This window comes from Mytilus galloprovincialis, chromosome 6, assembly GCF_965363235.1.
Source record: "Mytilus galloprovincialis chromosome 6, xbMytGall1.hap1.1, whole genome shotgun sequence".
Taxonomy (NCBI): domain Eukaryota; kingdom Metazoa; phylum Mollusca; class Bivalvia; order Mytilida; family Mytilidae; genus Mytilus; species Mytilus galloprovincialis.
In genome coordinates this window covers 35,698,878-35,725,705 of record NC_134843.1, presented here as the reverse complement: position 1 = coordinate 35,725,705, position 26,828 = coordinate 35,698,878, and the positions used below count along the sequence as shown (strand labels likewise).

General features: G+C 32.5%; 1 protein-coding gene across 2 annotated transcripts; it reads right to left on the bottom strand.

Moving 5' to 3' along the window:
* On the bottom strand, window positions 1-21,076 carry LOC143078113 (CD109 antigen-like). Of its 2 annotated transcripts, XR_012979059.1 has the most exons (9): window positions 20,883-21,076; window positions 15,989-16,138; window positions 13,001-13,066; window positions 12,481-12,599; window positions 9,896-10,043; window positions 8,364-8,466; window positions 7,093-7,180; window positions 1,616-1,676; window positions 1-47 (listed from the first exon to the last, which is right to left on the bottom strand). XR_012979059.1 is itself a non-coding variant. In XM_076253082.1 (8 exons), coding segments are annotated over exons 1-8 (792 nt in total). In that variant the 5' UTR covers window positions 21,000-21,076; the 3' UTR covers window positions 1,575-1,675. The 2 variants fall into 2 exon arrangements, 1 of the variants encoding a protein (XP_076109197.1); XM_076253082.1 differs by lacking the exon at window positions 1-47 and having other exon boundaries at window positions 1,575-1,676.
* Window positions 21,077-26,828: the final 5,752 nt, after the last annotated feature.

The following is a 26,828-nucleotide window of genomic DNA, read 5'->3' as shown; positions in this document are numbered from 1 at the left end:
AATTGGATTGCACATTCTGACTTTTACGCAGATGTTGGTTACCCAGCCTGGAAACATAGATATGATCCGGGTAACATGATCGATACTTTAATTAAACTTTTTATAAACATGATAAAAGGTTACAAATTTCACACTTATTATATCTTGTAATGTTGTTGTAATTGTATTAATATCGATTTTGTTAGCAGAAAAATAAAATCAAACTCTGTATTATATTTTATATATGTATGCACATGCACTGCTCTTCAATCTGTCGGTACCTGTATCATGACATTGTATGTCATGTTTTTTTCTGATTGATATTACGTATTTACACTTGATCCATATAATGATAGATGTGTACGGATGAATATTTTACATGATAAATTTATGTTATCTTGTCTTTGATTTTTACTAATATGCTTGGTCTGTATGCCATTGTGTGCTTCTTCGTTACATGTTTGTATTTGTATTTAGTGGTTAGGGTTATAGAACAATGTTGAGTGCTGTATTATTGACATTTTTACATATTATGTCGTTGTTTTGTTCACGCATCATTGTCAATATAATGACATTTGATGCGACTGTCGTACAAGTGAGAGGTTTAACTAGCTATAAAACAGGTTCAATCTACCATTTTCTACATAAGAAAATGCCTGTACCATGTGAGGAATATGACACTTGTTGGCTGATTGTTTGATGTGTTTCAGATTTTGATTTTGCCATTTGATTCGGGACTTTCCGTTATGAATGTTCCCCGGAGTAAAGTCTTATACGCACTTTTTTTTATAAGTTTTATATGGCTTTCAATTAGCTATCAGTAATTGACAGTACTCTAAGATCAGTACGTATTATCTTTTTGTTGTTAGGATTTATAAATACCCATCCACGTTCGGTTTGTTGAAGGACGTATGCATCTTTGATTTCTTAATTATTATGTAATCAAGTTACTCAATTTAGTGGAACAAGTTTTCTCAATAGGGTTCGTAAAATTCATTTATGTATTAGATTTTAGATTGACTCTTTCCTGTTTTCGTCGCCGTCTAGAGATTTTAAGGAACGGCAATCTAATATTAAAATTTTTTAACACGGTACTTGTACTGGTTACATATACCTATCGGACTTTTATTGTATAAGAGTTATGGGACGTTTTTAGTAATGTGATATATGTGACACCCAAATAAAATATACTAACACCTTGTGGACGCAATTCCTTACGTAAAATTTCACACATAGCTCTTATACTTGGTACTGCTGTGTGCCATTGTTGGTAATTGACAAAATTGTACCTCCATTTTCATTTAAATATATTTCCGGGACTTTGACAATCGTGTGAGTATTGTAACAACACCACCGTGGGTGTGCATTCATAGCGTATCTACATTAAAGAAGCTATGCGCATTTTTCCATTGCTAAAACTGTATAGTGATTGCAAACATCCATTTTGTATTATCTTGTGTTGTTTTTTACTTTTGGACGTCACCCGAAAACCATCAGTCTGCTATCTTCACAATATAATCAATATTACTAAAACGCTATTTAGGTATTTATTAATTATTAGGAATTGTATTGATTTTTCTCTTGAAATTCGACAATTTGATACATTTACGATTTTAATCAGGTAATTTCTTTTTACTTTTAAGCATATCAAATTCCAGTTTTCCATCAAAATTACTTCCTTCAAACAGTCTTTTTACCTGAAGTCGAAACATACATCGTACGTAAACATAATCTAGAAATAAACAAGCAGGAAACATTTTCTGTTGTTGTCGTATCTAAAACAATGTAATTGTTTTTAACAGCTTTGAAACTTTCAACATCATGTATTTGTTAAAAATATCTCCAATATCCTATTATAAGTACTCCTGGACTGAAGAGGGAGAGCATACATAGGGTCTGTTTATTTGATGTAGTCTCGGTAAACAGTTGAGTAAAAAAGACCACTTTACGGGTACAATTAAATTGAACTTTTAACATAACCAATATAAACTCCATAACAGGAAACTGGCTCGGACGTCGCCCAGTATAAAAAGGTCCGAAACAGACGTCACCATGGACACGGTGTCGTCTGATACGGCAGGTGTCCCCTCATCACCAGACATGACAAATATCACAAACATGACTCATTCAGATCATCGTCCTAGTGACAACAGCAATATTACACATATACAGCCATGTTCAGTTCTCCTAAAAGACATTTTGGTTTTTGATGACACAGTACAACACTGTCACATTTCGAAATGTGAGACCAAAGGCTGCAAAACTTGTGCAATTTTTATTACAGATGCTGAATTCACTAGCAATTTGACAAAGAAGTCATATTTCACCAGAAGTTACGATGATCTGAATTGTAAACCGATAAATGTCGTCTACGGATTAGAGTGCAACCTTTGCGGATTGGTATACGTCGGTGAAACGAAAAGAAGGCTAAACAAACGTATGTGCGGTCATAGATCAGACATTAACCTCAAGGCTAACGACATTCTATACCAGCATTTCAATCAGCCCGATCATTCCATCGTTTCCATGACAGTTCGCATTATCGAAAAGATATACCATAGCTCTAACAATCCTAATCTTTCAACGACTCTCCGTAGACAAAAAGAGGACTACTGGACTAGACAATTGGGAACTGCGACACCTTATGGTTGCAATGACAAAATTGATGGTGTAGGTATTCTATCTAGTCTTTCGTGTAACTCGGTGAATGTGATGAATATTTTCAACTCGACTCCTCGACGTAGACGCAGTCATGGTCATCGTCATTATACATCACCTTCTCTGCATGATGTATCTATTAATGACTTGCTGCCATTTATACAAAAGCCGTTAGGTATTCATCCGTTTCTAAACTTCATTTTCTGTTCAATTTATGTTTTGAATCCACTGTTACAAACCTTCATTCAAACCAATACAAAATTACAGCTATAATTTCGGATATTGCAAGTCACAGACTTTTCAAGCCAGTCCGCATTGGTAAAGATGAAAAAGAGAAAAGATCTTTCCTTAATCTTTCCTTTGCCAACAAAGGTATCGATGGCGTCAACTTAGGCAATATCCTTCATCATAAATTAGTTCAATCGAAAATACCTCCTTATTTCAAAGACCAGTCTGTACCAATCATTTCTTATACCTATACCAAACCTATTGCAACTAAAATTTTCAATTACAAACACGTTTTGCAGGATCTCGATATTGACGACTTCAAGTCTAAACCTCCTGATTGCACTTGTGCTAGTTCCCAATTCACATATAGTCCTGCTGGCCACGTTATTACAGGTGACCTCAACATTGTTAATAACACTTCTCTACGAAATGTGTTATCGAAAGGTCCGAAATATCGTGAGTCTAAATCCATCAATTGGAAATACAACTTTAAAATTTTGATGGACTCAGTTGAGGATTATGCCAGGTAATGGGCTAAACGCGAGAAGGAAGACGTAGACACTCTTTCCGAATGGATTAAGGCAGTTAGGTCGTTGATTCAAATCAGAATTAATAAACTGAATGGGTCTATCAATGCCCATGCTACGTCAATCTTTAAAGACCCAAATGTTGCAAAGCACCTATCCTACCTCCATGACAAATATGTTGTTGTTCCCGCAGATAAAGCCCCAAACAACATCGTTTTTGTGTGTAAAACTCATTACATTAACTGCTTGATAAACGAATTAGGTATTTACAATTCACTTGGAAACTCAACATATACCCTCACGACACTTACGAAAGAGGAAATCCTGGATAATCATAGGTCTGTTCTGTGTTCCTTTGAAATTTCAACCAAAGATGAAGAACTGGATCTGCCATCACTATATTGGATACCTAAACTACATAAGTGTCCTTACAAACAACGGTATATTGCTGGGTCTTCCAAGTGCTCCACGAAACCTCTTTCGAAATTATTAACATCTATTTTATCAGCAATAAAAGACGGGCTTCAAAGTTATTGTGAAACTGCCTATTCTAGAGGTGGCGTGAATCAGATGTGGATACTTAAAAATTCAATAGATCTTTTAGAGTACATACAATCTAACTCTCTTTCATCGTGTAACAGTATTAAAACATTTGACCTTTCTACTCTTTACACTAGTATTCCACATTCCAAACTAAAAGACAAATTGAAAGAGTTGGTGTTGCTTTGCTTCGTAAAAAAGAATGTCCAACGTAGATACAAGTATCTTGTCTTAGGGAGGGATAAATCCTACTTTGTAAAGGATCACTCTGATTCGAACAAAAAATTCTCTGAAACTGATATTATCAAGATGCTTGAATTCTTGATTGACAACATATGTGTTACGTTCGGAGAACGTGTTTTTCAACAGACTGTCGGCATTCCCATGGGAACAAACTGTGCCCCTCTACTTGCCGACTTGTTTCTTTATCATCATGAGGCTGACTTCTTGCAGGAACTTCTTAGGAAGAAAGATAAGAAGTTAGCAATATCCTTTAACTCTACTTTTCGCTACATAAATGATGTTCTTTCACTAAATAATTCAAAATTTGGTGACTATGTGGAACACATCTATCCAATCGAGATAGAGATAAAGGATACTACAGATACAGTTAAGTCGGCCTCATATCTTGACTAACATCTAGAAATTGACAATGAGGGTCGGTTGAAAACAAAACTTTACGACAAAAGAGATGGTTTCAACATTCCAATTGTGAACTTTCCATTTCTAAGTAGCAACATTCCAGCAGCACCTGCATACGGGGTATATATCTCCCAACTGATACGATATTCCCGTGCTTGCATTTCCTATCATGATTTTCTTGATAGAGGGTTGCTGCTCACAAGGAAGCTATTAAACCAAGAGTTCTAAATGGTGAAGTTGAAAATATCCCTTCGTAAATTTTACGGACGCCATCACGAGTTGGTTGACCGTTATGGAATAACCGTTTCACAAATGATATCGGATATGTTCCTTACGTCGTAACTACAATCCCCTTCCCTTTGATGAATGTGACCTACCGAATTAGACTATTTACCGGATTTGTTATCACATAAGCAACACGACGGGTGCCACATGTGGATCAGGATCTGCTTACCCTTCCGGAGCACCTGAGATCACCCCTAGTTTTTTGGTGGGGTTCGTGTTGTTTATTCTTTAGTTTTCTATGTTGTTTCGTGTGTGCTCTTGTTTGTTTGTCCTTTTCATTTTTAGCCATGGCGTTGTCAGTTTGTTTTAGATTTATGAGTTTGACTGTCCCTTTGGTATCTTTCGTCCCTCTTTCATAGAAAGACAAATACACACATATGATAAAATACTGATCATGCTGATATATATATATTATTCAATATCTATTTAAGGCAACACCAGGTATATATATTAAGTTGTGGTTTTTTTTTTAACTATTGTTGTTTTTTTTCCTTTTTTTTTTTTTAGACATGGCGTTATTTTCTACTTACTAGTTGAATATACTTCAGTATTTTCTCCTCTATCTTATGTGCGTTCGTCTTATGAAGGTTGGTTTGTAGAAATAAAAGTTTTTACCTGAATATATTGACACAGGTTTTAGGAATTTTGTAGTTTCAATGCTCAGCATCGTATTTAATTTTGCCCTTCAACTGTTTTTATTCTAGCGCCACTAGATACTATGAGTATTTAAAAGACGAAACTAGCGTATCGTGTACCAAATCGAAGTATTTGATCGTTAATGAAAATTAACTTTCACTGGGTTGACGCAGATGCTAGTGAAACTGTCGTGCCCTATGGAATCATCAACGCAGGAGTCATCACTTTAGCACCGGAGAACCTGAGATCACCCCTAGTTTTTGATGGGGTTCGTGTTGCTTATTCTTTAGTTTTCTGTGTTGTGTCATGTGTGCTAATGTTTGTCTGTTTGTCTTTTTCATTTTTAGCCATGGCGCTGTCAGTTTATTTTCGATTTATGAGTTTGACTGTCCTTTTAATGTGTTTTGTCCCTCTTTAGTATAGAATTATGGTACATAAAGGAAAGGAGAATGTCCGGTAAGACCCCTTTTTGGCCCCAAAATATAGCAGTATTACCAAATTGTTAAAATGTAAACGTTTTGTTATTTTTTGGACAGTAGAATGCTTCTGCTACATAAATATGGGCTGTTTTTGACAATACAATGCACATATATCGAGTACTAGCACCCCTAAGTCATGCTAAACTTTTTAAATCTTCACAATTCTATCATTTTAGTTAAATTTTAGACGGCTTTCGCTTTTTACGAAAGTGGCCGCATTCATGTTCATCCTTAATATTGGAATGAAAGTTGTATTTTATGATAATACATAACATATATAAAGGTTTAGGATGAACACGGATGCGGCCACTTTCATTTTTGACAAAAACCATCTGAAAAGTGACATTTGTTTAACAAATTTGGTAAATTTTTCATTTTGAGCTTGAATCGTATCGTTTTTAATGACTAAATCAGTTAAAATCTTTCACAAAAACTAACTGAATCAAATGAAATAGACACTTAAGTGTTTAAAAAGAGGTCAAAATCTTTCGACAGATGAACCTGAAATTTGAGGCCAAAATCGGTCCTTACCCTGACCTACTTCAATATTTCGGAATGTATTATAGAAAATTAAGCAAATGAATGTCTCAATTTGAAAAAAAAAAACTATCGAAAGTTTTATCATTTGTTTCAATGTTTTAGTTATACAGCCGTACAGTTTTGTGCATCAACTGAATTTGACACTTATTTTAACAATACACATTATTCACATGCACTCTGTAGCTTTTAATGATCGATGTATTGCATTTGCATTGTACATGTTGAAGTTGATTTGTCAAAATGTATGCATTGCAAATATATCTTAATGTACAGTCTAGTTACCAAAATAGTTTATTTAATGTGCAAAGAAAGGATTAGTTTCGTTGATGGATATGAATTCGTAAGAGGCGTTCTATGTAAACATATAATTTGCAACTGTTGATACTTTAAAAAATCAGGCGACTATACCGTTTTGACAATCGATTAGCTTGCTGTCTAAATTTACTGCGTCGTAGTAGGTCTATAACGGAATACGACATATGTTAAAGTTGTAAACCACATATATACATTATTAAAGAATCATTCCCATTGAGAATTGCTTTTTATTTAAGTGCTGTTCTGATTCAATTTTAACTTACTATCTACACAATCGGCACAGCTTGAAAACATCACACACTGTAGAGTTTTGAAGGACAGTTACATGATAAAATTTGGTTGCTTGGTGTTCTGAAGAGTAAAAAAACCAAACAAATTATGTGTAATTGGCATATTTATTTGGTCATGGATCGTTAAAATCATGTATTTCTATTCTCAATTTTATTGACCATTTACCAAATAGGAAATCCTGGAAAATCATAGGTCTGTTCTATGTTCCCTTGGAATTTCGACCAAAGATGATGAACTGGATCTTCCATCACTGTATTGTATACCTAAACTACATAAGTGTCCTTACAAACAACGGTATATTGGTGAGTTTTCAAGTGCTCCACGAAACCTCTTTCTAAATTATTAACATATATTTTATCAGCATCAAAGCCGGGCTTTGTGAAACTGCCTATTCTAGAGGTGGCGTGAATCAGATGTGGATAGTTTGTCTTTTTCACTTTTAGCCATGGCGTTGTCAGTTAATTTTTGATTTATGACTTTGACTGGTATCTTTCGTTCCTCTTTGAAAAAGTTGATATTATTATTTTGATAACAAGATATCATTCAAAGTCTATGACGCACTTTTCATATGTGGAATGTAACCTATCGAAGTAGACAAATTGGCGATTTTGCTATTATTCGGGAAACACGATTGGTGACATATGTAGATCAGAATCGTCTTACACCTACGGATCACCTGAGATAATTCTCGGTTTTTATTTTTTTGCCAGGGATTGTCAGTTCATTTTCGACTTATGAGTTGAAAAATCACTTCGGCATCTATCGTCTCTCTTTTAAATACTAATTACTATCAATAAAGTCAGTTTATTTCTATGTCATTTTGACGTTACATATGATATTGGTTATCTTACCAGAAAATGTTGATGATAAGCTTTTCTTTTATTGAAAATTATAAAACAGTGCCATAATAAAGGAAAATATTGTTCATAAGAAATAATGTCCTATAACCAATGGTAACATTTAATTATGGTATTATGTTTATGCTTCGTAAAATGGTTTCTGCACATTGAAACAGTACAAATTTAAAAGTTCAGTGAATGCAAGAAAAAGTAGTACAAAAACCTTACATATTGAGAAGAAATATTTAAAAGAGAAACACTTATGAACCATACCAACAGCCAACAACTGAAGATCATGTTCCGGACTTAGGACAGGTGCAAGTAAATACAACGGGTTTAAACATTGTATTTGCATGATATAATGTTTTTAATAATTTAAAATATATTACAAAGGTTCCACCTACCAGGTTCGTAGTAGTCATAGACTCTAACAGCTGATGGTTTCAATTTAGACACTAATCCAGTGCGGGTGGCTTTCATCGTAATACAAATAGGATTGTTGGAAATCTGCCAGAGAAGTAATAATTTCATCAAAACAGTGCGATAATATTTTAAAATTTGATTCTGAATGACTATTCGTGTGGCTCAAATATGAATATTCTTCATTCATTATCAATAGAGAAAAAAAGACAGTCGAAACACGTGAATTAGACAAAAATGTAGAGGCAAAAAAATGCTCTGGAGGGTTCATTAGTTCCTGCTCAACCTGTGACGCCGCAGATCATCTTACCTTATAAGATTTATAAAACGTCGGTAAAAGTACACTCTTATTCGATAGTTAATACCTGATAACAGAAATGTAAAAACAACAACATACAAAGTATCACTGCTGTATGGATATGGACAAGATTAGCAGGTTCAGAGATTTTAAATAAGATAATTGCCTTCTAAAAACTCAGAAATCATCTAGTTAAATAAAATAACAATATTTGCTGGCCCCAGACGTCTCAACGACCGAGTGTTTTAAGTGGTTGATATATTGTATCAATAGCAAGTCATCACTGAGATTGTTAGTTCAAATGGTGCATGTAGCAGGTGCGCTCGACTCAAATTTTAACTGATGAATATTTTCAGTTTTCCTACTGAAGTTCGGTAGTTTTCGCTTCTTCCACAAATAAAATCTGACCGCCACGAATAGCACATTTATGCTGAAATTTGCGTTAAACAACAATCAATCAATCAATAAATCTGCACATTACATGTAATTGGGGCATAAAACAGAAGCATTTTACTGTTTTTATAAATGAAATTACCTGCACCTTAGTGATTCATGGGAAGCAGGAAAATAATACATCATTTACTGAAGTGAATGCACTAAAGCATTTTAAACAACTGAAGGATCACTGGATAACAATAACAATCAACTTTAACTGTTAACAGACATTGGAAGAAAATAATATGTACTGATAAAAAGATCACATACCATACTTGGTTTAATGCATAATTTTCATATACATACACTTGGTTGTGTCTTTAGTTTCCAGAATACATCCCTTAAGATGTGGTGTATGCGCCAATAAGCCAACAAAGCAAAGAAATGAGAACCAATAAGATATCACGAGGTGCACAGTCCCCGCCATTAATGCATGACAGATTTATATATTTATTTGTCGAGTTTATTTTTTCTTTTTCAAATTCGAAACCCAAAATGTCTGATGAGTGCATATTGTAACTCTCTTTTGAATTAACCCGTTCTATCCAATGTCAAGAGTCACCCTACATATGTGGAAGCTTTATATATGTCAAAAATTCGTTGTTAATTTTGCGACTAAGTGTTTACCTATTAACACTGTCTAACATAAGATAACTACCCAAATATTTTACAAATCATACACATATGTGCGTATCGCTACGAAAAATAACTGTTAACTTTTTGCGACTTTCTTGTGGAATTCATAATTCAGAAAACATTTTAATTAGGGTTTGAAGTTTTTACCTCATCAAAATATAAAACAACTTTTTTATTTTCCTCCTCAATTTTCTTAACTACAGACATATGTGCAATTTCATCTGTCTTAGGTTCAAATCCGGTTGGAATTCCAATCTCTTGAACCACCATTCCACTTGATCCTCCTAGAAGCCATCTGCAATAAACAAATCTTTATAAAAACAACATTTAAAATAGGTCCTTCAAATCAATGCAATTAATTTATTGTATTAATTTACATTTTTTGATTGAGTTAAGCCTGCCAATTGATATTTTATCGTGTGTTTTTCTATGTTGTGATGTTATGCTATTGTTTCAGAAGGTTTGGTACCATTAAAACGTTTAATCCCGTTGCAAATGTTTGCACCTGTCCTAAGTCAGGAATCTGATGTACAGTAGTTGTCGTTTGTTTATGTAATTTATACGTGTTTCTTGTTTCTCGTTTTTTGATATAGATTAGACCGTTGCTTTTCCCGTTTGAATAGTTTTACACTAGTAATTTTGGACCCTTTTTAGCTTGTTGTTCGGTGTGAGCCAAGGCTCCGTGTTGAAGGCCGTATATTGACCTACAATGGTTTAATTTTTTAAATTGTTATTTGGATGGAGAGTTGTCTTATTGGCACGCACACCTCATCTTCCTATATCTATAAACACGTTTATCAAAACTAAAGAAAGACTGACATGTACAAATGTAACCTATTGTCGTAAAACACTCTAAAAGGATTATAAATACTTAAAATAATTCTTTGAATAAATTTGCCTACGACGCGTGCGCTGTAACTAAACATTATTGTGATGATGACATAAATCCGGATAAATGTTTGATGCAATACTTTCACAACAAATTTGCAAAAAGATTTAAAAATGAACCTTCGTATTGACAAAAATAATTGATGCAATCTAGTTAAGAATAATTGTAATTAATATCTATACTATTAAACGAGAAGACCTCATTTTTGGTGTCGCTTCTCTTCTTTCCACAATAAATTAATCAACACACCTGTGTGTCCTATAGGTACAGTGCATAGTCGAATTTGTCATCCATTCATATGATTATTCAGATTGAGTTATTTTAGGAGAAAAACGAGAAAAAAGGCATCCGGGTATTGTCCCGTCATTGTACGAAATTTTAAGTCAGATTAGACTTCCGGTTTGCGTTTTTCTGTATACTTTGAACATACATATACTACGAATAAAGTGTATTTTCAGAATTTTATCTGCTATCATTTTCAAGTTTACTATCCACGGCAGTCACAGAGTTTATTAAATAGAGAGGGTCTGTATACTATATCAATGATTACCATGGATCGATTAGTAAACTTAGAATTGAAAGTAAATACGCTTTATTTATATAGTAATGAATGTTCATAATATACAGATAAGCGCTAAAATTATTCATGTGAACTTTTGATACTTTTTCTGAAATTCTTTAGTCATTAAATCTTTTACAAAATTCATTGATTACAAAAAAAAAGAAGATGTGTTATGATTGCCATGTTGAGACAACTCTCCACAAGAGACCAAAATGACACAGAAATTAACAATTATAGGTTACCGTACGGCCTTCAACAAAGAGCAAAGCCCATACCGCATACTCAGCTTCAAAAGGCCCCGAAATGACAATGTAAAACAATGCAAACGAGAAAACTAGCGGCCTTATTTATGTACAAAAAATGAACGAAAAACAAATATGTAACACATAAACAAACGACAACCACTGAATTACAGGCTCCTTTAACCTATGACTTATGATACTTTTACTGAAATTCTCCAGTCATTCTGTATTTAACAAAATTCTTCCAACAACACTTTACATACTGATACTTTAAACTACGCTCTGAATGCCCGCGATTTCGCGGGTGTGTTCTAGTTTCATTATAAACGTCAATAAGTATATATTTGATGATTAAGAACTAGAGGCTCTTAAAAGCATGTGTCGCTAAACTATCTGTATGAGCATCTTCAACGTATATTCAGCAAAAAGACCAATAGAAAATGTTCAAAAACGCGTCATTAAAACGCAAAAGCTGTAATAGTTTTATGAAATCGTGATACTATTTTGAGATTTATTTGTAGATTTTGTCTCGTTGATTAATTTTGATGCAAAAAGTTTTTTTTTTTTATCTATTATCGAAAATAGGTAAAACTCCTCATTTATGGACAATGACTTCTGTTAGTTCTGAAAGTATATAAACTATAAGTAGATCTTATCCTTTCGAACATTTCGGATATTGACAACGTTTCTCCACTTATATCGGGTTTTTAAAGTTATAGTCAAAACTTGTTTTACCCCTAGCATGCCTATGTTCTATATGCAGATCATGTAACTGTGTTATCATACATCACATACATACATTTACAGCACAACTGATTAAGCAGTATCTGTTAGCCGTTTTCCAATGATCATTAAAAGTATAGCCTGTAAAACTATTTAGGGTGCCAGCTTTGATAAAATGGAAATACAAAATTCAGGTAAATAGAAAATTTATCATAGTTTATAAAATTCAGGGTGATTTTATTCTTCAACTATATTTTGACAATTGGAAAAATTAATTTGACGTGTAATATTTCGGTGAAATAAAAATATCACAAACCTTGTACATATTTGTAGCTCTATCAAGTCAATTGTTTGCTGCAAAATGCTTATAGAAATATCAAATGAAGGTAATTCTCGTTTCCTGTGCACTTTCTCAACATTATAAAATACAGCTACCTGTAATCATAATATAATAAGAGTGAGCACATGTTTTTTTTTTAATTTTTTTTTTTATCTAATTTGTTTTTAGAAATTTAGATTAATATGAATATACACAAGCATCAACTAGTAAATCTAAACAATGCAGCAAAAATAAAAAATAAATTCAATGTTTACATTAAGGAAATATTTTGAGGAGGAAGGTTCCATTTATCATCTAAACAGGTCTTTTGAGATAGTTAAACAATGTTTCCAAAACCTTTAAAATATTAACTTATCAAATTCTTATTCATTACCCATCCCACTAAAAAAGGCATTCAGAGAACAGCTTAAACATCCAAGGAAACTTTTGCTTGGGGAGCGTCAAACTTCTTTTGTCTTTACCATATTACAAATAATTGAGAGTAACTAGTACATACGTCAACTAAAGCTATTCCATGTCCACTGGCCTGGATTTGAACTTGCGATGGAAAAGGTTGTTGGAGCTGTAATATTATAGAACCAATATATATAAATATATATAAGTATATTTGAATCAGTTAACGCTTGAAATGAAGCTTTGCTAGTATCTTACACCGATTAAATTGTTTTAAAAAAGGCAGAAATTTAAAAATTGGAAATCACAAACTAAAGAGATAACACTTCAAACTTCCGCTATGAAATGGTATATGATAATTTATCATATGTTTAGTAGTAAATACAGTAGTTTTGCATATGTGATAAATAGCCTGCTGTTTAATCCATATCGCGCAACTTTGATGCGCACCCTTTATCGCATACCCTTTATCACACCCCTACCCTTTATCGCATACCCTTTATCACACCCCTACTTTTTTTTACATAAAGTCAGTTTTGGGTTTTTTTTGCTTAAGAAAAATTTTCCTCACAATAGGTAAATTTTTTGAATGACGTCATTGTTTGGTATGTGACGTCACGAACGTCAAGGTTTCATATTTTTTGGCACACTAAATGCAACTATGAAAAATACAAAACACACAAATTAATACAATAATAAACATAATATTTTTAAAACAACAGCACGCAAATTGTAAGGTAACCCAGGTGGTTCGGATAAGTAATTGAGCAGTTCTTTTAAGGCATTTGAAACAAGACAAAAGTAGAACTGAAGGTAACCCAGTGTTATGGATCAGAAAACAATTCATATAATATAATACTCTTCTGTTGAAATATATGATAAAGTGTATAATACATGGCAAAATCCGTATCACATGCCGTATCACCCTCGACCAATATCATCCCTCAGGCCTAAAGGCCCTTGGGCTGATATTGATGTCTCGGGATGATACGACATATGATACGGATTTTGCCATGTATTATTCTCTATATAAAATAAAATAATGATAAGTGATTTTTCTGTATTGTTGAACCAATCCATAAAAATAAAACATGTTACATAGAGGAAAAAGTAATCAGTATGCTGAAGTGTCTTATAAATAACATATTTGAGGAATTTTCTGCATTCATATGGAAACAAAATGTGCGCATCTCCTTGCATATCTCTACTTATTTTCATATGATTCGGAGTTCCCCGAACACTTTTCAAATCAAGTATATCAAAGAAACCAGATCGTTCAATTTCGCTTTCAGATATGATGATGTTCTTTTCACTTACCTATCAAATTTTTCTGATTGGGTTTCATTAATATAACCCTCGGAACTAGAAATAAAAGAAAAAAGACACGGCTTCGTCTTAGCCCATTTCTTAACCATCTTGAATGCCGAAGCCGAAAAATGATTAACAAGTGGTATTTTAATAAGCGTCACGTCCTTTTCCTAAATAAATTCATAAGGATAACAAGACCAAGTTGAAAAATATTCCATACTAGCTTCACAACTGCTAGTAGTTCGTTGTTAATTTATGTATCGTCATTTCTTTTTTATTGTTACCTTTTCAGACATCGGACTCGGACTTCTTTTCAACTGAGTTTTACTGTGAGTATTGGTTTGTGTTTGTTTTTGATACATTGGCTAAAGGTATAGCGGGAGGATTGATATCTCAAATAAATGTTTAACCTTGCCGCATTTTTGTCCGTTCTAAGTCGGGAGTCTCTGGCATTTGTTAGTCTTGTATGACATTTGTTTTGGTTTAGTTACTTTTTTTATGTTTCAATTGATTGATTGATTGATATTTGGTGTTTTAACGCTACTTTTAAGCACCGCATTTAGGCTATTTCATAAAGGCCAGTTTTTATTGGTGGAGGAAGCCAAAGTGCCCAGAGAAAACCACAGACCTTCGAAAGGAAAACTGACAATCATAGTCAATTAAGATTGGAGTCGAGAGCACCCCCACGAGCGGGGTTTGAACTCACAACCTCATTGTTGGCTGACTAGTGATAACAGTAGTAACTACTTACACCACTTAGCCACCGAGGCCCCTTTATGTTTCGAAGTTTAGTATGACGTCCCTTATCACTGCACTAGTACAATTATTTTAGGGGCCAGTTGAAAAACGTTTTAGGGTGGGGGATTTTCTCGCTGTATTAAGATCCATTGGTTGTTGTTTCTCTGGCACATTTCCCATTTTCATTCTCAATTTTACAAATAATAAAAAATGGTGTTGAGCTTTTCATTCTAGATATTGAGGTTGTGTATCATCTTAAATACGTGTTTCAGTTTTCTTGTATCTATCTTTGTAAATTATAACTTTTACTGTTTAGTCTATTTTTCAAAATATCTATTAGACGTAGCTCGGTACTTATACATCCCGTCATTGTGTTATTATGCTATTGTAAGTTTTGTATTCTTGTCTTAAATTTTTGCTAATGCGCTTTGTCTATATGTATTTTGTATCTTTGTTGAAACACTTATTTATTTTATGGTGATTATGACTATAACACAAACATGACTATTGTACACCAATTTTTGACATTTTCACTTATTATATATAAAAAATTAAGATACATGTATAGAATGATTGCCAATGAAACAACTCTCCACAAGAGACCAACATAACACAGAAAGTAACAACTATAGGTCAGCGTATGACCTAAACCAATGAGCAAAACCCATACCGCATAGTTATAATAAAAGGCCCCGAAATAACAATGTAATACAGTTCAAAGAGAAAACTAACGGCATAATTTATGTACAAAAAATTAACGAAAAACAAATATGTAACACACAAACAGGATAAACAAACGACAACCACTGAACTGCAGGCTCCTTTGTGTTGTTCACACATTGTAGTCGATATAATGGATTTTCATGCGACTGTCACACAAGTGAGGGGTACAGCTAGCTATAAAACCAGGGTAAATCCGCCATTTTGTACATTTTGGACTTTTGATTTTGCTATTTGATTAGGAACTTTCCTTTTTTATTTCCTCGGAGTTTCAAAAATACTTTCGTTTTCTATTGGACAGCCATACATCTGATAATGAACGTACCTCAGCTGCTTGAAGAACTAAGGCATTTAAAGTGTTAACAGTGAATTGTTTTACTTGTGGACCTGCTGTGACTGATACAGTCATATTGAGTTGTTGTGGACGGATTAAAACATTGAACTCAGACAACGACTCTAGTGCTATCACTGTATCCTACAATAAAAGAAAGTATTTATGTATGTATCTGTAGTTAAATTAACACTTTACGGTCCTCAAATTGTTTTTAAAAAAAATCTTTTCCAGCTTTTATAAGTTTATAACATGAAATATATTAAACTCATAAAAAAACATATTATCTTTATCTTCTTTTTTATATTCAACTAGGATCTCAGAAAGAGGCATTCTAAATTGAGATTAAATCAGAAAAAGGGGTACGTATTCCTTTTAAATAAGACTCTTAACATCATTGAATAGCAAAATAGTATAAAAGGTACCAGGCTTGTAATATGATAAACCAGATAGGCGTTTCGTCTACATAAGACTCATCAGTGACGTTCCGATAAAAAAAAGTTAGAAAGCTAAATAAGTATAAATATGAAGAGCATCGAGGACCCACAAACCATGTTTTAAGGCATTATAACCGTGATCTGGATTATAAATGGTTTGAGCATTCCGAATAAAGATAAATCATGAAAGAAAGTTTCGGGCGCTAGCAATCTCAAAGTATCGATCATCGGAATTATAAAAATTGAAATCGTAAAATATCAGTCAATAACCACAATGTGAATCTTTTCACAAGTGAGCGCAGCAAATGTCAATTTTAAGCTGCAAAAGACTTTTCTTGAATATTGATATATAATAATAATAATAATACATTCTTTATTTAAAGAGGGTAAACTCAGTTAGTTACAATAAACTAATCTTCCCTGAGACCCTCACATACAAATTACAATACAATTAAAACACACATAGTTAATTTACAGTCATGTAGTTCAATGTATTGTTATTAACATAATATATAATGCTGTTTAAGTTGTACATGTAGTCAAAAAATCAAATGAAAATAAAAATTTTCAAATACATTGTAGCTAACATTTCTTATCAGGATTGTGTCAGGTACTTCTTATTACTTTGCTTAAAAGTAAGTATTTTGAACTTTACGCATTTTGTGTGGTAGTCCATTCCATAACACTGATCCAGAATAAGCAAAGGATTTCTTAAATAGCTCCGCTATCATATTACCTTGAGTGACATCTCTTAAGGAGTGAAGATTATCATCTGATTTCAGTTTAAACTTTTGAACTAGGTACATTGGTGCTTCCATAAGCATACATTTATATAGAAGTAAATAATTGTGGTATTTTATTCTATTGTCAACTGTCTTCCACCCAAGTTTTTTTAATAAGGGGGCTAAGGGGGGTAAAGAATCTGCATCTATAATTAATCTTGCTGCCCTTTTTTGGAGTTTCAATTCTTGTTATCCCTTCATTTTTACATTCACCCCAAAAAATACAGCAGTAGTCAATTAAGGGAAGAATATACCCATTGTAATATATTTTCCTTGAGTTTATATCTACAAATGTCTTTATTTTAGAAAGAAGGTATATTCTGGATGATATATTAGCACAAACGTGGGCAATTTGATTTTTCCAGTTGAGTGTGCTGTCAATTTTAACATCTAATAATTTTTCACATGAAGAATTTTGTAATACTTTTGAATTTATTATCAAGTTTGGTTGATAAGTCTGAATTGATAGTTTCTGTTTTGTTCCAGTAACCAAACATTTTGTTTTATTTGTATTAATGAACATGTTATTCATTTTACACCACTCTTCAACCCTGTATAAATCTTCTTGAACATCATCATGTATATTTCTATGTTTTTCCCAGATTTATAAAGAGTGTGTTATCAGCATATAGGTCTGTTTCACAATTTCCATTGCATAAGAGAAGGTCGTTTATAAATAGTACAAACAATAGGGGACCAAGTATAGAACCTTGGGGGACACCAAATTTTACATGTTGTTGTTCAGAATAAACATTACAAATGTTTACCTGCTGTTTTCTGTTATTGAGATATGACTTGAAAAAACTAACAGTAGCCTCACTAAATCCATAAAGGAGTATGTTCGATAAGGTCCTAAAATGGCCCCCTTTTTTATCATAAATTTCAAATTCGGATTTAACGACCAATATCACGATAAATTATAGCTAATACATTGACTAGCTAGGATATAAACCATTTTGTTGAAAATTTTACGTTTCTGCGTTTCATTATGACATCACAAATTGTACTCATATTGATTTTTCACGAAAAAAATCAATGAAAATGGGTAAATTTCCATAGATTATTGGACAGGAAACATAGAGCGCATACGTCGACAACAAAAATCTTTTAAAATAATGTTTGTGAAGACATTTCACATATCTTATTTGAATCTTAAGCTTGTCGACGCCTGCGCTCTATGTTTCCTGGTCCTTTATTTGGTTGAAATCTAGCTGATTTTGTCAAATTTCATCAAAATCCCTTATCTTGACCTTTTTGGGATGTAAAAATCAACGTGTTAGAATTAAACTTTGACAAAAATAGTTCTGTTTAACTTTCTAACATGTCTTTAAGGCAACTTAAAACATTTATTGTCTTGTAACTATGAACTTTATAATTGGGGCCAAATATGGCCCTTACCGAACAAAGATTATCATGATCTACCAAATCAAAAGCATTTTTTAAATCTAATAAAATTGCTAGATTTAAATTACCATCATTCATTTCTTGCAACCATTTGTCAATGATATTGATAAGTGCAGTTTGACAAGAATGCTGCGGCCTAAAACCAGATTGTGTAGGGTGTAAAAGTTTAAGTTTAAATAAATATTTGTACATTTTATTAGAAACATGTCCTTCTATTAATTTTGATAAAGTTGGAAGAACAGATATAGGTTTGTAATTTGTTGCTAAAAGCTTGCCACCATCCTTGAAAACTGGTGTTACCTTAGCAACCTTCAGTAATGAAGGATATATACCAGTATCTATCATTCTGTTATATATATATGTGAGAGGTGATGCAATTAGAGGGGCACTTAATCTTAGGATTTTTGGTCCAATATTATCCATACCAGATGCTTTATTTATATCAAGTTTTGCTAATTCATGAAATAGCTCATTCATGTTCACCGATGGTATAGAAAAATTTTCATGTTTATGTTGTTTATTTTTAACAAATTTACTAAGATTACTAAAATCTGCTTTGTTAACAGGTGTATAACTTCCTTGTTCTCTTAGTTTTTCAGCACAGGAAATGAAAAAGTTATTTAAAGTATCAGCTATACATTTTTTACTTTTAGTTGTATTGTTATCTTCTGTGGCTAACTCATATGGTGTATTTTTAACTTTTGGGTTCAGACTGTGAAGGCATTTCCATAAGGTTCTAGGGTCATTGGAGTCTTTTACCATATTTTTATAATAATTCTTTTTTGAGTTATCTACAAATTGTTTAGTTTTATTTCTCCAAAATCTAAACTCACTCCATAAACCAAGTGCATTATATTTATCTCTCATATTCCTAACGTAAATGATTTCACTGTTATACCCTTCAGGCTGCCTGTCCCTTTTAACTCTCTTTTTTAACAACAGGAGCATGTTTATCTAAAGCCTTGTTCAATATATCATTAAACAATTGTAGACAGTCAGAGGGGTTTTCTTCAAATTCAATTTCATGAAAAGGTGTAGATTAAAGATCTAATAAAAATTTGTTTTGGTTGAAATTTTTGAAATTTCTATATGTCATTGTACCCTGTGTATTCTTTTTGCCAATGTTGACTTCTTCCCTTGTTTAACAGATAGGATAATGGTCACTCATTGCATATCTAAACACATGTGATTCCTCTACCATATTTGGATTATTGTCATAAATATGATCAATCAGTGTACTAGTATATTTTGTTACCCTTGTGGCTTCTACAATCAGTTGTTGAAAATTATATGATTCTAAAACATTCAGCCATTTTTGCGGAGGTTTGTTTGATGCTTTAAAATTAAAATTAAAATCACCAATAATTGTTATATCTGAATTCATGGTCATTGCCACTCTTATTTCTTTTTCAAAATCATAAACCCAATCTATCAGTGACTTAGGTGGCCTATACACAAAACATAATAAAAAAGATTTTTTGTAATCTGGTTTAATTTCAAACCTCATTGTTTCCTTACCCCCTATTTCTATGTTGTTGTTTTTTTTCAATTTAATAGTTTCAGAAAAGTAAACGATCAGACCACCCCCACCTTGGGATGTTCTGTTGTTTCTTTCAAATACATAACCAGGAACTTGAAATTCATTATCAGTTGTGTGTTTTGTTAAAAATGTTTCACACAATCCTAATACATCAGGTTGGTTATCAGAAAACATAAGATTATGTTTAATTTCTTCATATTTACTTTCAATCCTATTAACGTTATGAGAACAAATCCTGATACATTTTGATTTACTAAAACCATAAGAATTAGAAATCTTATCATTAGCTGTCAATGCATGGTTTTCTAAATTGATTATATAATATATAAAAACAATAATTGCTAAAGTAAACACAGAGACATAAGATAATTTAACATCAATTCTTAAACTGACCTGAGGGAGAGGTAATAATAAATTATCTACATTAGACTCATCATCAAATATTACACAGTTTGCATCATGCTGTTTGATACCGAGTAATGTATCCTGTCCAGATGTCTGAGATTCAGTGTTAGAATTATCAGAATTAATCAACCCATCATTAGTACTATAAAGTTAAGTCAAGTGAGAAATTACTCTCATTCGTTTCTTTAATTGTTTTTCTAGTGTTTCTAGATTTCTTTATCTCAGAAATCATATAGATGTATTTATGTACTGAAAGTAGTTAATAAAAGTTCACGAATGCTGAGTTATAAAACAAAAATAAACTTTTAGATCCAATATACCTGTGTTGACACAAATCCACCATTATAATTTCTTTGTTTTACTAACCATCTTAGCACATCAAATCCATCATCCGTTGACTTTAAACGAGCATAGATTAGAAGAGCATATGCTGTCATCTCAATATCAATAGGTGACTGGTATTTATTTGATGCCGACGACGGTAATTTACTCCAATATTTAGTATCTCCTACAATTAATAATTGAATGCTTTATTGTATTAATCTTCAAAACTGAAAATACATATGTATGTATCAGTCAAATAGAATATTCGATTTAAAGAGAAACAAGAATGTGTCCAAAGTACACGGATGCCCCACTCGCACTATCCTTTTCCATGTTCCATGGACTAAAAATTGGGTAATAATCTAATTTGGCATTACAATTAGAAAGATTATACTATAGGGATTATATGTACCAAGTCTCAAGTTGATTGGACTTCAATTTCATCAAAAACTACCTTGACCAAAAATTTTAACCTAAAACTCCCACTTTCTATGTTTAGTGAACCGTGAAATTGGTGTCAAAAGTCTAATTTGGCTTTACAATTAGAAAGATCATTTCACAAGCAACAAGTGTACAAAGATTCAAGTTGATTGGTCTTCAGCTTCATCAGAAACTACCTTGACTAAAAACTTTAACCTGAAACTCCCCCTTTCATTTTCTATGTTCAGTGGAACGTTAAATTTGGGTCAAAAGTCTATTTTGGCTTTAGAATTAGAAATATCATATCATAAGCAACCAGTATAGTAAGTTTCAAGTTGATTGGACTTCATCTTCATCAAAAACTACCTTGACAAACAAAACTTTAACCTGAAACTCCCACTGTCATTTTCTATGTTCAGTGTACCGTGAAATTGGGTTCAAAATTCTAATTTGGCTTTAAAATTAGAAAGATCATTTCATAAGCCACAAGTGAACTAAGTTTCAAGTTGATTGGACTTCAGCTCATCAAAAACTACCTTTTTCATTGTCCTGAAGCGACTAGCACTTAAAGTCATTATTACCTGTAATAGGAAATGAAAAAACAACTTACGAAAAATCATATGCCAGCTAGTTGTAGTGTAAAATGGGTAAACAGGTTCATGATATTTGTAGATTGTAGCATATGTCAGCATCCTATACTGGGAGTGCTTGAAAAGTGAATTATATCTAGATAAGAAGTGGAAAATGTATGAAAAGTCATAATAGATATTTCCAATAAAATGAAATTGCTATACATAACTAACGTTTCTGAGGGTATTTCAATTTATTGCATTGAGGCATGAATGACGGGAGCATAGATTGCATGATTTGTTTTGCTTGTTGAATACACATATTGTGCTGAAACAAATGGAATAAAAAAAATAGCACAATACGCTTTTTGTTTTTAAATCTTTACATATTTTGTTTTCATATTCTAAAAGATTTTATCGAATTAAACTTTTTCAGAAATAATTTACCCAATTGTCGGAATCAAGTGCATCTATTATTACTTAGACAGTTTACTTGACCCATATATTTAGTTCTCAAATATGGAGTTTAAAAAAAAACTTAAATTTAAATTAAGTTTGAAAAGATAAAATATAGAAATCTGAAGCGAGATGGTATTATCATTTTTGATTTATTAGTTAAAAGTTAAAAAAAGAGTTTCAAGCACACCGGCATGTAGAAGGTGTATATTACTAAATTTCCTTTTAGGATGTTTTTCAAGATATTTAGGTCGAGACAAAACTATTCGTTGCCTTATGGTAGTTCTGTACATCATACTGGGAAAAACGATTTGGTTGATACATTCTCGCTGTTCAAAACCTATCTTGACGGGAAGATCGCTACTCTTCACAAATATTTGGCAGTTGGCAATGCTACCAAACTTCAGCAGGAAGTGTCAGTGAAACTTAAAGGTGAGGGTAACCAGATACAGTTCAATTTTAATTGTGAACTCATGGCCGACCTTGTTAAGCTTCCGATGGGTGTATTCCTGATGAAGATGTAGCATGTCTTAAATTGGTATCTGGTGCTATCCCTAAATATAAGAAGCGTAAATATAAACTGAGTTTTACTGTGCGTATTGCTATGTGTTTCTTTATTCTACATTGGACAGTGGTACAGTCGGAGGGTTGAGATCTCACAAAACATTTTTAACCCCGTCGCATTTTTGCGCCTGTCCCAGTCAGGAGCATGTGGCCTTTGTTAGTCTTGTATGTTTTTTTTAATTTAGTTAATTTTTATGTTATACAGTTCAGTGTGACGTCCATTTTCACTGAATTAGTATACAATTTTTTTTAGGGGCCAGCTGAGGACCACCTCCGGGTGCGGGATTCTCTCGCTGCGTTGAAGACCCATTGGTGGTATTCGGCTGTTGTCTGCTCTTTGGTCGGGTTGTTGTCTCTTAAACATATTACCCATTTCCATTCTCAATTTTTTTTAAATTTATATTGAATACTTAAACGTTCTTTACTTGTGTTTTTATTATGTTTTGATGATTTAACTGGCTTTAAAAGTTACACTGCATGTGTTGATTATTATCTTCTTTTTTGACGTCAAAGCGATTTAACATTTGCGTTTGTCGAATTATGTCATCTTTTAGTTTTTATCTGGTCTAATAAAATTATTTTAGAAGGAATGCATGATCAACTTTCAAAAGTTGTGCAAATACAAAACATATAAACAAAATATACTTCTGTCCTGTCTTTTTCGTACTTGCAAGTTATTGGACAGTAAAAAAGCTATTTGGATTAATCCTTGTGAAATTTGCATTAACGTTATTGAAAAGGTAAAATGTATAGTTTGGTGTATGTAGGAAACTAGAACTGTTCTGCTAACTACTTGTGAAAAAACCCTTGGCAACAGAAACGTATTCAACTTCTTTTTTTTTAAATCGACCCAATTTACATAGTAAATTTACGACTTCTTACATTTTATGAACGCAAATAAAATATGTATATAATATACTGTGCACTGTAGTTCGTACATTGTTGTAATATACGGAAATTTTTGTTCATCTAAGTATCTTTTAAGAAATGTGCTATAACTTTGTAATAAAGGGATTATCTTTCACTACATGTATGACTATGTTTGATTTGCCAAGTATCGCTAACATATGTATGGTGTATTTTAGTCAATCTGATTAAAATGACTTTCTTACTCGTCGAAGTTTTAAGCATAGCGAAATCTCATATCTATGTTTTAATACATTGCTGTTAAATGGGAATATTTGTTGTTGTCTAAGCATGTTTACAAAATTTATTCCATTTTTGTTATATAGGAACTATTTGTAGCTCTGTTTTTGTAAAAAGAAATATATGACTTAATATCTTTTCTCAGATATATAACATTTTTTTTGTATAAAAGAAAAATAAACTATTTACCTTGGTTTTTTTTTTTATCAAAGTATCTTTAAAAGAAATATATTATATTGTTGTAATATGTGGAAATATTAGGCGTTTATCTAAGCATATTAACTGAAGTATCACCAACTTCTGTGTTACATGTATATATATACAAGTCTAAATTAAAAACAACGTTCAAACCTATGATTGCGTTGGATAAAAACCGTAATTTTTATACGTGTGCATGTACAACAAATTTCGTTGTAGAGAAGTCTAAATACAGCACAAACAACATTTTCCAAAAGACCAGAAAATATATTTTAACAAAACGTATTTGACTTACAGGTCGAACAACTGATGTTCTTAAACCCTGCTGACTGCCATTGACGATTGCCAAATAAATTGTTCACAAGATTTAATAATGGATCTTTATATTAATTTAATACCAAACAGAAAACAAGAAACTTGCGACAAAGATGGTAAACAACAAACATAAGGTGCGATTTTTTTTTACACTATATCCGGTTTCGACAATTAATGTCTCTTCAGTGATGTTAGGGATCGAAACAGTATTTGGAAGGCCATATAATTTACCTCAATTTAGGATAGACTCTTGAATTTTAAAGAGTCGAAATAGGATGAACGGATTATATAAACCGGAGGGAAAATATAATACAAGCCCAAACGAAATAAATATAAACAAGTCTAAATTGAAAACAACGTTTAAACCTATGATTGCGTTGGATAAAAACAGCAATTTTTATACGTGTGCATGTCAAACAAATTTCGTTGAAGAGAAGTCTAAAAACAGCACAAACATCATTTTCCAAAAGACCAAAAGAGTGAAAAAATATATTTTAACAAAACGCATTTGACTTACAGGTCGAACAACTGATGTTCTTTAACCCTGTTGACTGCCATTGACGATTGCCAAATAAATTGATCACACGATTTGACAAATGGATCTTTATATTAATTAAATACCAAACAGAAAACAAAAAACTTGCGACAATGATGGTAAATCAAAAACATGAGGTGCTATTTTTTTTACACCATATCCGGATTTCGACAATTAATGTCTCTTCAGTGATGTTAGGGATCGAAACAGTATTTGGAAGGCCATATAATTTACCTCAATTTAGGATAGACTCTTGAGTTTTAAAGAGTCGAAATAGGATGAACGGATTATATAAACCGGAGGGAAAATATAATACAAGCCCAAACGAAATAAATATAAACAAGTCTAAATTGAAAACAACGTTTAAACCTATGATTGCGTTGGATTAAAACTGTAATTTTTATACGTGTGCATGTCAAACATATTTCGTTGAAGAGAAGTCTAAATACAGCACAAACATCATTTTCCAAAAGACCAAAAGAGTGAAAAAATATATTTTAAGAAAACTCATTTGACTTACAGGTCGAACAACCGATGTTCTTTAACCCTGCTGACTGCCATTGACGATCGCTAAATAAATTGATCACAAGGTGTAAGAAAATGGATCTCTATATTAATTTAATACCAAGTAGAAAACAATAAACTTGCGGCAAATATGGTTAACTACAACATGAGGTGCTAAATGTTTTATATATTTTATTTTATATATATATATATATTTATGTAACATATAGTACAAATTTATATATAAGCAGAGACTAAAAAAAACATAATAGAGATTTCCAATAAAATGACATTACTCGATATAACCAACCTAACTGACCGTATGTCGGCCTATTTCAATTAACGATGACGGAGGGGAGCATAAACTGCATCAACTCGTGGCTCGTTGAATACACATACTTTGTTTGAATTGGTGCTATTTTAAACTTAGGGATGATTTGATTGACAACAACCTTTGAAGGGGATGATTAATTGAGGTACAGGTAATCAAATGCACCGATCGTTACTTCGTCATTACACTTGACCAATATATTTATCTTTCAAACGATGAATCCTTTTTTAAAAAGCTACAAAATCAAAATTAAGCTTGAAAAAATAAAAATAATGGAATTTGAAGCGAGATTATATTATCATTTTTGATATAAAAGTTATTATATTAAAAAAAATAATTTAAAACACGCTGAAATGTAAACGGTTAACGACTGGCTTCCTTCTTTTTTTTTTAGCATACTTTTATAATTTATTTCCAGACTATTATACGTACATGTATATGTATCTTCCATATTCATAACTGTCTCTATGGTCGCGCGCTCGACTCAAAGTTGATCGGGGTAAAAAAATATGGAAACTATTGGTCTTGTTCCGATCGTCAGTAAAACCATTGCCAAAGTGTGGGGAGTCCGTTTGAAGGGTCTACAGTCCCATCCGGTCAGAGTGAAAACGTTAAATCCGATGCCTCTTGTAGAGAGAATGTCACACTCTCTACACGTTTATTATGCATGTAATATTTACCACTGGACGTTAAGCATCCAACCATCAATCAATCGACAGAAGCGTAATTTGAATTTTATTGATGGTGTGGCAAATGAGTTGAATCTTTGCAATCAAAGCATCGACTTGATTAAAAGACGCCAATGCCAATAGGGAGAGGACGGTTAATAGGTGTGGTAATGCCAATAGGGAGAGGACGGTTAATAGGTGTGGTAATGCCAATAGGGAGAGGACGGTTAATAGGT

Coding starts and splice junctions, on each gene's coding strand:
- LOC143078113 (XM_076253082.1), bottom strand. CDS start 20,999: ATGACAGCATATGCTCTTCTAATCTATGCTCGTTTAAAGTCAACGGAT. Junction 16,139..20,882: donor GTGGATTTGTGTCAACACAG/GTATATTGGATC, acceptor CTTTTATTGTAG/GATACAGTGATAGCACTAGA. Junction 12,600..13,000: donor ATGGAATAGCTTTAGTTGAC/GTATGTACTAGT, acceptor TTATGATTACAG/GTAGCTGTATTTTATAATGT.